The 14,306-nt window shown below is 41.6% G+C and overlaps 1 protein-coding gene across 2 annotated transcripts in view; it reads right to left on the reverse strand.

Annotated features, from left to right (window-relative positions):
* Positions 1-14,306, reverse strand: part of FOCAD (focadhesin) — a 364,090-nt gene that overhangs the window by 293,084 nt on the left and 56,700 nt on the right. For both annotated transcript variants that reach the window (XM_073542693.1, XM_073542692.1), the window contains exon 6: positions 5,990-6,091. In XM_073542693.1, coding sequence (XP_073398794.1) covers positions 5,990-6,091 — 102 coding nt within the window. The remainder of the gene's footprint in view (positions 1-5,989; positions 6,092-14,306) is intronic.

A 14,306-nucleotide genomic window follows, 5' to 3' on the forward strand; every position in this document is an offset into this window, starting at 1 on the left:
TCAGTTTCATATATCTAATAACTGATGGACTCAGTTATATTTCTGGATTCAAATGAGGTTTATTGTACTAACAGAAAATGTGCAATCTGCATTTAAACAAAATTCGACCGATGCAAAAGTATGGGCACCCTTATCATTTTCTTGATTTGAACACTCCTAACTACTTTTTACTGACTTCCTGAAGCACTAAATTGGCTTTGTAACCTCATTGAGCTTTGAACTTCATAGCCAGGTGTATCCAATCATGAGAAAAGGTATTTAAGGTGGCCACTTGCAAGTAGTTCTTCTATTTGATTCTCCTATGAAAAGTGGCATCATGGGCTCCTCAAAACAACTCTCAAATGATCTGAAAACAAAGATTATTCAACATAGCTTTTCAGGGGAAGGATACAAAAAGTTGTCTCAGAGATTTAACCTGTCAGTTTCCACTGTGAGGAACATAGTAAGGAAATGGAAGAACACAGGTACAGTTCTTGTTAAGCCCAGAAGTGGCAGGCCAAGAAAAATATCAGAAAGGCAGAGAAGAAGAATGGTGAGAACAGTCAAGGACAATCCACAGACCACCTCCAAAGACCTGCAGCATCATCTTGCTGCAGATGGTGTCACTGTGCATCGGTCAACAATACAGCGCACTTTGCACAAGGAGAAGCTGTATGGGAGAGTGATGCGAAAGAAGCCGTTTCTGCAAGCACGCCACAAACAGAGTCGCCTGAGGTATGCAAAAGCACATTTGGACAAGCCAGTTACATTTTGGAAGAAGGTCCTGTGGACTGATGAAACAAAGATTGAGTTGTTTGGTCATACAAAAAGGCGTTATGCATGGAGGCTAAAAAACACAGCATTCCAAGAAAAACACTTCCTACCCACAGTAAAATTTGGTGGAGGTTCCATCATGCTTTGGGGCTGTGTGGCCAATGCCGGCACCAGGAATCTTGTTAAAGTTGAGGGTCGCATGGATTCAACTCAGTATCAGCAGATTCTTGACAATAATGTGCAAGAATCAGTGACGGAGTTGAAGTTACGCAGGGGATGGATATTTCAGCAAGACAATGATCCAAAACACCGCTCCAAATCTACTCAGGCATTCATGCAGAGGAACAATTACAATGTTCTGGAATGGCCATCCCAGTCCCCAGACCTGAATATCATTGAACATCTGTGGGATGATTTGAAGCGGGCTGTCCATGCTCTGCGACCATCAAACTTAACTGAACTGGAATTGTTTTGTAAACAGGAATGGTCACAAATACCTTCATCCAGGATCCAGGAACTCATTAATAGCTACAGGAAGCGACTAGAGGCTGTTATTTTTGCAAAAGGAGGATCTACGAAATATTAATGTCACTTTTATGTTGAGGTGCCCATACTTTTGCACCGGTCAAATTTTGTTTAAATGCAGATTGCACATTTTCTGTTAGTACAATGAACCTCATTTGAATCCAGAAATATAACTGAGTCCATCAGTTATTAGATATATGAAACTGAAATAGCTGTTGCAAAAACCAAAATTGTTATAAAGAAAAAAGGTTAACATTAATAGGGGTGCCCAAACTTTAACATATGACTGTAAGTGAACTACACAGCTCAGTAGAAAGGAGGCCGCACCCTATTTGTACTGAATACAAAAATGCTGAAGAAAAAACAAAAAAACTGAACTGGAGTAGAATTGAATGACATGCATGATGTAAAAGCATGTTCACACTGGCCATAAAAGCAAGCAAAACCTAAGGAAAAAACACCTTGCTGTGGTGGGACAGCTTTATACTTTCTTGATCAAAACAGTGTTTACCAAGTACCCTGTTATATAATGCACTTGCTTTTTTACTTATTTATTTTCATTAGGGTATATACACACATTGTTTTTTCCTTTGGTTTTGCTTGCTTTTATGGCCAGTGTGAACATGCTTTTACATGATGCATGTCATTCAAGTCTACTCCTGTTCAGTTTTTTTGGTTTTTTTTTTGGTTTGTCCCTGTCAACAGAGCAGCAGTTTCTCTTCGGGTGGGACTACTGGTGTCAAGCTGATTGACAGCCCGCAGCGAAGAGCCAGTTATCAATCAGCATGACACCAGTAGTCCCACCCTGTAAGGCCTCTTTCACACTTCAGTTTTTTGTGTCAGTTAAAATCCGCCAAATAGGCGGAAAAGCGGATCCGTTCCTAACTGATGTGAACGGATGCCACAGGATCCGTTTTGTGACGGATCCGCAGAATTAAGAATTTTAAAGGGAACCGCTGGCGAGAGAGAGAGAGAGAGAGAGAGAGTTTTTTTCGTCTGCCAGAAAGGATTTCAGGGCTAATTTTCTCCCTGAGTTCCTTTCTCCGGGCATGCGCAATGGAAAATGCGGATCCAACAACAAAAAAACGTTGCAAGGTCCGTCCAGGCATGCCGGCAGACGAACAAATTTTGGCGGATCCTCACAAAAACGGATCCAACGGATGGCCATCCGTCAAGATCCGCCAGTAATGCAACGCAATGGGGAAAAAAGGGATCCGCAAAAAAAAAAATTGGCGGATCCGTTTTTTTCAAAACCTGGCGGATTTTGACTGATGGTCAAAAACGGAAGTGTGAAAGAGGCCTAAGGAGGAAGAGAAACTGCTACTCTGTTGACAGGGAATAGCTGAATCTCCAGCAGGAGCAGTCAATGACCGGTGAGGAGTACAAAAGACAGGTACTTGCCTCTGTTATCAGCTATATGCCTTCTTTTTTTAAGTCTCGAATATCCCCTTTAACATTAATGAATTTACATAAGGCCATTATCATATTAGGAGATAAACCAATGAATGTGCCTAATGTAATATTTAGACTAACTATCTTAATTTATAGTCATCCTGCTAGAATCCAAATTGCTTCCAAGATGGAAGTCTTCATTTTTACAGCCATCGATGGTTAGATCACGTGTTAATGACATTATGCTGTGTGAAAATTAAGCACCATTAGAAGCATGGTACAGAACGATTCGATCAGATGTGAGCACTGTGACCATGCATCTCCCATGCTCCTGAGGTACAGCATTACATATTCATTTAATCTGCTTTCTTTGGCCTATAAGGGCCCTTACTATTTGTCTATTCAGACACTGGAAGGGTGTGCATGCCATGTCAAGAAGTTCTTTGAGATATTCATGCTTCTCAGACCTACGACCTTCTACAAGCCGGTAAACTTACATGCTGTATTAAGATATGTTCATTTTCTGAATTGTATTTATTTTTACCACTTAATAAAGTTTATATGTTTGAGACCAACATTACACATAAATATATTATTTTTTGATTTCTATTACTTATATAGTGCCAACATATTCCATATCATTACGTCCAGTGAGGCATTGCGTATAAAGAAAATGCTCTTACAGAGCAGGTCAAGGGCTTTCACAGGTTTATAAAAAAACAAACATGTTTTATTTATAAAGTAACCATCATTTTAAGGGTATGTTCCCATGGTTAGGATGGCTTCACATTAGCGTTTTTTAGCGCAGCACATTGTGCGCATGCGCCCCTATGTTTAACATGGGGGCGCATGGTCTTGCGTTTGCACGCGTTTGTATGCGTTTTCATGCGCATGCGTTTTTTTGTAGTGTGCGCCTAGGCGCGCTGGATGCAACCTGTTGCATTTTTGGTCCGTCCAACCTGTGTCAAAAAAACGCATGCACATGGAATGCGCCAACATAACACATTACAGTCTATGGGAACGCAGGTGTGCGCATGGACATGCGCACACCTGCGTTTAAAATCGCATGCGTTTTAAGAGTTAACATGGCTAAAAACGCATGCGCCTAAAAAAAGCAAATGCATGCAAAACGCATGATGCGGCTTTTTGCATGCGTTGCTATTGCGTGCGAAGCGCAGCGCTAAAAGACGCTAATGTGAAAGTAACCTTAGTAAACGCTGCGGGTTTGACGCTGCGTACATTCACAGCATCCAACCCGCAGCGAACAGATGTTACAGCACAGTGGATGGGATTTCTAGAAATCCCATCTCCACTATAAGTTCAGAGACACCCGCGGCATCCCTGCGTAAACGGACATGCGGCGCGTCTTTCCCGACCGCAGCATGTCTATGTTGCGGAGACGCTCAGTCTCCGCAGTGTAAATTACCCATAAGAATTAATTAGCTGTATAACCGCATTATCTCTACAGGGCAAGTGGGAAGAGCGGGTAAAGTGCCATTGTGGGGTGGCTGCTGGCTGCTATTTTTAGGCTGGTGAGGGCCAAAATCCATGTGCCTCACCAGCCTGAGAATACCAGGCCATAGCTGCCTGCTTTTTCCTTGCCTGGTAAACAAAAATAGGGGGACACCAAGCTATTTTTTTTTGAGGGGATCCCACTATATTTGTTAACCATCCAAGGTAAGCAGACTACTGCGGCCTGGTATCATCAGACTGGTAAGGTTCAAGGATATTGGATCCTTACCAGCCTGAAATACCAGTCCTAGTAGTCTGCTTTAGTCTGGCTGGTTAACATATGTAGGGGGACCCCACACCATTTTTTTTTTATTATTGTTTTTTATTAAAAAGGAGGGGACCTGTCTCTGTGCTTTCTTCCAATTTCTGTGTCATGTGCATCTGACTGTGTCACAAGATTCACCATTATGTAAATTAGTACACGTGTAGTATGCTGCATTCACGCACTTAATACGCATGTGATTAGGAAGATAATACGGTTTTACCGCATCTAATGATAGTGAATGGGTAATTTACGAAGTGGAGACTGGACATCACCGCAACATAAATTGAGATGCTGCGGTCTGGAAAGATGCGCCGCATGTCCATCTCTGCGGGTGAGCCGCGGGCATTGGTGCACACATAGCAGGCATGGGATTTCTTGAAATCCCCTCCGCTATGCTGTAACATCTGGATGCTGCGGGCTTGACGCTGCGGCTGTACGCAGCATCCAATCCGCAGCGTTTCCTGACCGTGGGAACATACCCCAATATATCTGCAAACAGGAAATCACTTTTTTTCCTTCCCAGAAGCCAACTTTCAATTAGCTTTATTTCAAGTGACAAAAGAACGCATCAAAAACGCATACGGTAAAAACGTATGCAATGAAAAAACGCATCAAAAACGCATGTAAAAAATGCAGGTGACCTGCCAGTGACCTCAGATGCGGATTTGGTGTAGATTTCACCAGCGTCAAATCCTGAGCAAAATACTGAGCCCATTCCTGATCGTGTGCACATACCTTAAGTTTTATTGCGTAAATCAAATAAGCAACTTTGTAATATATCTTAAGAGAGAAATCTGATTATTTTGCCTCCTGGACGGAAGTTTTTGCTATTGAATCTGATAGCAGCATGAGGTAGAGACCATGATTCCAGCGATGTATTACTTAGTTAGCTGGGTGCTGCAGTCATGATAGAATCACAGGTTTATCTGCTGCAGTTCTTGCTGAGCTGTGCATAACCCGACTCACACCACAACTTTTTGTGATAGAGAGCTGCTAATCAGTGCCGGAGGTGTGGTTCGGCTAGGAGGCACAAGGCCAGGTGTCCTCTAGGGATAATCTCAAAACACAGATTGCATTGAAACAGCATAACACATCCTAGTAACTGACACGTTGATGGAATCAGGAGGTCTGCTCCTACATTATGGTGGGCTCAGATTTCATAGCAAAACCTGGTGACAGATACCCTTTTGTCTGAGGAGAAATATACCTGGAGAATAAGAATCCCATTGCTGTGAGACTGCTAGTCTCCAAAAAGGAACAGACTTTTTTTCTACAGTGTGCATACAATGCAAAAAAACTATATAAAAAAATATTTAAATACAATGATTATTATGCTTGATTAAACATTTGTACTCAAACATTGGCACTTCATTTCCCCTACACTGTAACCTGAATTTTTAGTCTTTAAATGGTGTTAAAACATTCATTTTGCCCACTAGCTACCACAGTCACTAACGAATATCAGTTGTTGACATTATGGAGATTCAAATGGATTTCGACATGTTAAATACTTATAAGAACTGTTATTTCAGATTGCATTACCAGTCTGAGGACTGTAGAGACATTGCGGAGATCTGCTGCAGAAGGACAGGCCAGCAGTTGGGTCTATTTTCAAGCATGCTGATAAATGGATGTGGGGGATTCCTATTAAAAAAAAAAAATGGAGAATGCAAAAAAATTGATGCCATGCCATACATTTAATACATAATTACATATGGACCTATAATGCAACATTCTTTATAAATCTTATCTATTCACTTCCATTTCTGTGGTTTCATGGCTCATTTACAAGTAAAGCAAATACAAAATAACTGAAATTACTTTTTTTAGGTTTGGTAATGCAATCTTTGCAGTTCTCCAATCACGTTCAATAGAGACTGGATTGTACAAGGGGTAGACTCAATGCGGATTTTCCACACGCGTTAAGAAGTTTTTTAAAAAATCCATCTACATTCAGCAGACATGTTCGGCACATAAATTGCCCCGTTGTGCGGATTTTAAAATCTGAAGTACAGTTAGGTCCATATATATTTGGACAGAGACAACAATTTTCTAATTTTGGTTCTAGACATTACCACAATGAATTTTAACCAAAACTATTCAGATGCAGTTGAAGTTCAGACTTTCAGCTTTCATTTGAGGGTATCCACATTAAAATTGGATGAAGGGTTTAGGAGTTTCAGCTCCTTAACATGTACCACCCTGCTTTTAAAGGGACCAAAAGTAATTGGAGAGATTAAAGTAATTGTAAATAAAATGTTCATTTCTAGTACTTGGTTGAAAACCCTTTGTTGGCAATGACTGCCTGAAGTCTTGAACTCATGGACATCACCAGACGCTGTGTTTCCTCCTTTTTGATGCTCTGCCAGGCCTTCACTGCGGTGGTTTTCAGTTGATGTTTGTTTGTGGGCCTTTCTGTCTGAAGTTTTGTCTTTAACCCCTCCCTGACATGAGACGTACTATCCCGTCCATGGGACCCGGGACCCTATGCCCATGGACGGGATAGTACGTCTACCGCGATCAGCGGCGCCCACGTGGTGAGCGCCGCTGATCGCGGCCGGGTGTCAGCTGATTATCACAGCTGACACCCGGCACAATGTGTCAGGTGCGGTTACGGACCGCCCCCAACACGTTAACCCCTTGCACACCGCGATCAAACATGATCGCGGTGTACCGGGGATTAAAGGGAAGCATCGGCAGGGAGGGGGCTCCCTCCGTGCTTCCCTGAGCCCCCCATAGCAGCGCAATGTGCAGCGCTGCTGCGGGGGGCTCCTTTCCTGCAGGCCCCCGAATCCAAGATGGCGACGGGGGCCTTCGGGAGCCTGCAGGAAGCTGGCTTCCTCAGTGCCTGCAAAGCGCAGGCATGAGGAAGCCTTCTGCAGTGCCTGTGACAGATTGCTGATCTGTCACAGTGATCTGTGATGTGACAGATCAGCGATCTGTCACAGGACAGTGATGTCCCACCTGGGACTATTTAATAAACTAAAAAAAAAAAATAAAAAAAAAATGTTAAAATAAATTTAAAAAAAAAAAATCGCCAAATAAATTAGAAAAAAAAAAAATATTCCCCCAAATAAATCCATTTTTTAGAAATAAAAAAAAAAAAAACAATAAAAGTACACATATTAGGTATCGCCGCGTCCGTAACGACCCGCCCTATAAAACTGTCCCATTAGTTAACCCCTTTAGCGAACCCCTTAAAAAATAAAAAACGAAGCAAAAAATAATGATTTATTATCATACCGCCAAACAAAAAGTGTAATAACGCGCAATCAAAAAGACGCATATAAATATCCATGGTACCGCTGAAAACGTCATCTTGTCCCGCAAAAAACGAGCCGCCACACAGCATCATCCACTAAAAAATAAAAAAGTTATAGCTCACAGAATAAAGCGATGCAAAAATAATTATTTTTTATATAAAATAGTTTTCATTGCATAAAACCGACAAAACATAAAAAAACGACCTAAATAAGGTATCTCTGTAAGCGTACTGACCCGAAGAATAAAACCGCTTTATCAATTTTATCGCACGCGGAACGGTGTAAACGCACCCCCCCAAAAGAAATTCATGAAACGCTGGTTTTTGTTCATTCTGCGTCCCAAAAATCGGAATAAAAAGTGATCAAAAAATGTCACATGCCCGAAAATGGTACCAATAAAAACGTCAACTCGTCCCGCAAAAAATAACACCTCACATGACTCGGTGGGTCAAAATACGGAAAAATTAGAGCTCTCAATATGTGGTGATGCAAAAACTATTTTTACAATAAAAAGCGTCTTTTAGCGTGTGACAGCTGCCAAACATAAAAACCGCCATAAATAGTAAATCAAACCCCCCGTTATCACCCCCTTAGTTAGGGAAAAATAAAATAAAAAAATGTATTTATTTCCATTTTTCCATTAGGGTTAGGGCTAGGGTTAAGATTAGGGTTAGGGGTGTGTTGGGGTTCGGGTTGGAGTTAGAATTGGGGGTTTCCACTGTTTGGGCACATCAGGGGCTCTCCAAATGCAACATGGCATCTGATCTCAATTCCAGCCAATTCTGCGTTGAAAAAGTCAAACGGTGCTCCTTCCCTTCCAAGCTCTGCCATGCGCCCAAACAGTGTTTTACCCCCACATGTAGGGTATCAGCCTACTCAGGTCAAATTGCAAAACAATTTTTGGGGTCCAATTTCTCCTGTTACCCTTAGGAAAATAAAAAATTGGGGGCAAAAATATCATTTTTGTGGAAAAAAATGATTTTTTTATTTTCACGTCCGAGCGTTATAAACTTCTGTGAAGCACTTGGGGGTTCAAAGTGCTCACCACACATCTAGATAAGTTCCGTGGGGGGCCTAGTGTCCAAAATGGGGTCACTTGTGGGGAGTTTCAATAGTTTAGGTACATCAGGGGCTCTCCAAACGCACATGACACCCGCAGACCATTCCATCAAAGTCTGCATTCCAAAATGTCACTGCTTCCCTTCCGAGCCCCGACGTGTGTCCATACAGTAGTTTTCTCCCACATATGGGGTGTCAGCGTACTCATGACAAATTGGACAACAACTTTTGGGGTCCAATTTCTCCTGTTACCCTTGGGAAAATAAAAAAAATTGGGGACTAATTGATCATGTTTGTGGAAAAAATACGATTTTTTTATTTTCATGCCCTGGCATTATAAACTTCTGTCAAGCACTGGGGGGTTGAAAGTGCTCACCACACATCTAGATAAGTTCCTTGGGGGGTCTAGTTTACAAAATGGTGGTTTACCCCCACATGTGGGGTATCAGCGTACTCAGGACAAATTGCACAATAACTTTTAGGGTCCTGTTACCCTTGGAAAAATAAGAATTGAAGGTGAAAAGATCATTTTTGTGGAAAAAATATGATTTTTTAATTGTATGGCTTTATGTTATAAACTTCTGTGAAGCCCTTGGGGGTTCAAAGTTCTCACCACACATCTAGATAAGTTCCTTAGGGGGTCTAGTTTCCAAAATGGTGTCATTTGTGGGGGGTTTCCACTGTTTAGGTACATCAGGGGTTTTCCAATCGCGACATGATGTCCGATCTCAATTCCAGCCAAAAACGTCAAATGGCGCTGCTTCCCTTCCGAGCTCTGCCATGCGCCCAAATAGTGGTTTACCCCCACATGTGGGGTATCAGCGTACTCAGGACAAATTGCACAATAACTTTTAGGGTCCTGTTACCCTTGGGAAAATAAAAATTGGGGTGAAAAGATCATTTTTGTGGAAAAAATATGATTTTTTAATTGTACCGCTGTACGTTATAAACTTCTGTAAAGCCCTTGTGGGTTCAAAGTTCTCACCACATATCTAGATAAGTTCCTTGGGGGGTCTAGTTTCCAAAATGGGGTCACTTGTAGGGGGTTTCCACTGTTTAGGTACATCAGGGACTCTCCAAACCTGACATGGCGTCCGATCTGAATTCCAGCCAATTTTGCATTGAAAAAGTCAAACGGCGCTCCTTCCATTCTGAGCTCTGCCATGCGCCGAAACAGTCGTTCCCCCCAACATATCAGGTATCAGCGTACTCAGGACAAATTGCACAATAACTTTTGCAGTCCAATTTCTCCTGTTACCCTTGGTAAAATAAAAAAAAAAAAAATTGAACCTGAAGTATTTTTTTGTGAAAAAAAGTTAGATGTTCATTTTTTTTTAAATATTCAAAAAAATTCCTGTAAAAGCACCTAAAGGGTTAATAAACTTCTTGAATGTGGTTTTGAGCACCTTAAGGGGTGCGGTTTTTAGAATGGTGTCAACTTTTGGGTATTTTCTATCATATAGACCCCTCAAAGTGACCTCAAATGTGATGTGGTCCTAAAAATAAAATGGTGTTGTAAAAATGAGAAATCGCTGGTCAACTTTTAACCCTTATAACTTCCTAACAAAAAAAAAATTTTGGTTCCAAAATTGTGCTGATGTAAAGTAAACATGTGGAAATGTTAGTTATCAAGTTTTTTGTGTGCTGTATCTCTGTGATTTAAGGGCATAAAAATTCAAAGTTGGAAAATTGCGAAATTTTCAAAATTTTCGCCAAATTTCCGTTTTTCCCACAAATAAACGCAAGTTATTTGAATGAAATTTTACCACTAATATGAAGTACAATATGTCACGAGAAAACAATGTCAGAATCACTGGGATCCATGGAAGCGTTCCAGAGTTATGACCTCATAAAGGTACAGTGGTCAGAATTGTAAAAATTGGCCCGGTCATGAACGTGCAAACCACCCTTGGGGGTGAAGGGGTTAACAAGTGAAATGCATGCTCAATTGGGTTGAGATCAGGTGACTGACTTGGCCATTCAAGAATATTCCACTTCTTTGCTTTAATAAACTCCTGGGTTGCTTTGGCTTTATGTTTTGGGTCATTGTCCATCTGTAGTATGAAACGACAACCAATCAGTTTGTCTGCATTTGGCTGGATCTGAGCACACATTATGGCTCTGAATACCTCAGAATTCATTCCGCTGCTTCTGTCCTGTGTCACATCATCAATAAACACTAGTGACCCAGTACCACTGGCAGCCATGCATGCCCAAGCCATCACACTGCCTCCACCGTGTTTTACAGATGTGGTATGCTTTGGATCATGAGCTGTACCACACCTTTGATATACTTTTCTCTTTCCATCATTCTGGCAGAGGTTGATCTTGGTTTCATCTGTCCAAAGATTGTTCTTCCAGAACTGTGCTGGCTTTTTTAGATGTTTTTAGCAAAGTCCAGTCTAGCCTTTTTATTCTTGATGCTTATGAGTGGCTTGCACCGTGCAGTGAACCCTCTGTATTTACTTTCATGCAGTCTTCTCTTTATGGTAGATTTGGATATTGATATGCCTACCTCCTGGAGAGTGTTGCTCACTTAGTTGGCTGTTGTGAAGGGGTTTCTCTTCACCATGGAGACTATTCTGGAATCATCCACCACTGTTGTCTTCCGTGGGCGCCCAGGTCTTATTGCATTGATGAGTTCACCAGTGCTTTCTTTCTTTTCTCAGGATGTACCAAACTGTAGATTTTGCCACTCCTAATGTTGTAGCAATTTCTCGGATGGGTTTTTTTCTGTTTTTGCAGCTTAAGGATGGCTTGTTTCACCTGCATGGAGACCTCCTTTGACCGAATGTTTCCTTCACAGCAAAACCTTCCAAATGCAAGCACCACACCTCAAATCAACTCCAGGCCTTTTATCTGCTTAGTTGAGAATGACATAACGAAGGGATTGCCCACACCTGTCCATGAAATAGCCTTGGAGTCAATTGTCCAATTACTTTTGGTCCCTTTAAAAACAGGGTGGCACATGTTAAGGAGCTGAAACTCCTAAACCCTTCATCCAATGTTAATGTGGATACCTCAAATGAAAGCTGAAAGTCTGAACTTCAACTGCATCTGAATTGTTTTGTTTAAAATTCATTTTGGTAATGTCTAGAACCAAAATTAAAAAAATGTTGTCACTGTCCAAATATATATGGACCTAACTGTACCTGAGTTCTTTGTGCGGTCTACACTTTCGCAATGCATAGGGTGAAATTCACAACAAAGTACTCAGGTAACCCAAGCAGAGATGCAGCTGAAAATGAGCACCGAACCCACGACGTGTGTAGCCGGCCTTACCTACCTCCAGATGTACAAAATATAACATTCACACTGACAGAACATTTCTCATTCTGTAATTGCTTTTTACAACAGTAGCTCAATTCCTTCGGGTGATACTTTATTTGCTTAACTGTCCCTCTTTTAAATGAACTTTAAATATAAAGTTTATAAAGTATGTATAGCAAAAAAGTTACAATTTTTCCAATCACTTTCATATAGCAATTTTTTACCATTTTCAAGATCTCTGCTTTTCTTCATTCATTGGGACATAATACGACTATTTACTGTCAATCTGTCCTGGTCAAGATATAACAGAAGTAGACGTCTTGTTGCATGTCATAGCTCTAAACTGCATTATAGCAAACAGTAAAAGTGCGCAAACATTACATGAGCAGGAGAGATAAAAGGTTCCTATTGACTGACAAAGCAGAGATCTTCAAAACTCGATTTGATGCAGAACGTATATGGGGTTTACATTTAAGGGTTATTCACTTCTTAAAATGTTTTCGGACACCCTCCAGTTGGTTGTAAAATATAAAAAGTATCAGAATCACTTTCCCGATCCACGATTTCTTCTCTTCAAAATCGGCCTAGTTCCAGCGCTCGTCTCTGTACTTCTTCTGGCTGGAGATCCATAAATTAGTTGCAAGTCTGTACAACCAAAACAGGGCATCCTATGCATATCCTGTACACGTGTGTAGGCAGGCATCATCTGATTGGACTACTAGTCCCATCCGGCTATGTCTGCTGTCACATAGAACAGTGACAGCATTAGCCGATGATGGGATAGTAGTCCCATCATCCAGCTACTGTGTTGAATAGTAAAAAAAAAAAAAAAAAATACATACACATACAGTACACACTCACCAAACAGCTAATCCCCGATGCCCTTGATCACCAGCAAAAAGAATAAAATAATAAAACAGTATACTTCCTGTTCCAATGTAATCCATTTAATAACGATTGTCCCACGACGATCTCCTGTGTAGAGCTCTCAAATCGGGAGATGTGACCGTTCTACAGGGCTCTGGTGATACAGTGACCAGAGGTGACCCTCCCGCAGTGGATCACTCCGCAGCCTAGAGGTCACCGGAGTTCATACTGTCACTTGCGGCACCGCTGCGTGAGAAAATTCTCATGCTGCGGTAGTACCGTAAAGTCAGAGCACGAACTCCGATGAAGTACACTGCGGGAGTATTTCTCTGGTCAGTGCGTCATCGGAGGACCTGTAGAGCAGTCACATCTCCCAATGTGACAGCTCTACATGGGAGATCGTCTTGGGACACTTGTTATTAAATGTATTACATCGGAACAGGGAGTATTTGTGTTGGTTTATTTTAGTTTTTTTGCAGAAGAACGAGGGCGTCGTAGGAATTTAGTGTATAATATTGGAAACTGTTGTTTTATTTCATTAAAATACTTTATTCTGGCTGTGTCTTTATTTAACATGTAACAACTATAGGATTAGTAATGGATAGGTAATTTATTGACACCTCAACATTACTAAGCAGTGGGCTTGATGTCACCTTACAATACGAAGGTGACATCAGCCCCACAACTATTACCTCACTTGCCACCACTACAGGGCAAGTGGAAAGAGAGAGGCTAAGTGCCGGAATTGGCGCATCTTAGAAATGCGCCATTTCTGGGGCGGCTGTGAGTTGGTGTTTATAGCTGGGGGGGCAACATCCATGTCCCCCTTTCTAGGCTATTAATATCAGCCCGCAGCTGTCTGCATAGCCATTTCCGCTTATTATAGGGGGACCCCAAGTCATTTTTTTGGGGGCCCCCCCTATTTTAAAAGCCAGTAAAGGCTAAATATACAGCTGTGAGCTGATATTAATAGCCTGGGAAGATCCATGGGTATTACCCCCTTCCCAGGCTATAAACATCTACCCCCATTCACTGGCTTTCCCTGTTCGTTCTGGTTTAGAAACTTGCGCGGGAGCCCACGCAATTTTTTTTCCCCCTTTTTTTTTAAAAAAAATTAAACAGATATTGCGTTTAAGGCCAGGATCTCGCACGTCAATAACCGGCACTGCCGTCGGCACTTGGGACCGAAGTGTGAGGCTGCATGTATTTCTATGTAGCTGAACGCTCCAGTCCCGAGTGACGGCGACAGTTGCGGGTACTAAGGTGTGAGACTTGGGCGAGTTTCTCACAAGTGTGACCCTGGCCTAACGCAGATTTTGTGTGTGTGTGTATATATATGTGTGTGTGTCTTTATTTAACTCTATGTACCACTTTATTATGTTCATTACTAAACATCGAAC

Source organism: Dendrobates tinctorius, unplaced genomic scaffold (assembly GCF_039654945.1).
Source record: "Dendrobates tinctorius isolate UK_male_01 unplaced genomic scaffold, ASM3965494v1 ptg000128l, whole genome shotgun sequence".
Classification (NCBI taxonomy): Eukaryota; Metazoa; Chordata; class Amphibia; order Anura; family Dendrobatidae; genus Dendrobates; species Dendrobates tinctorius.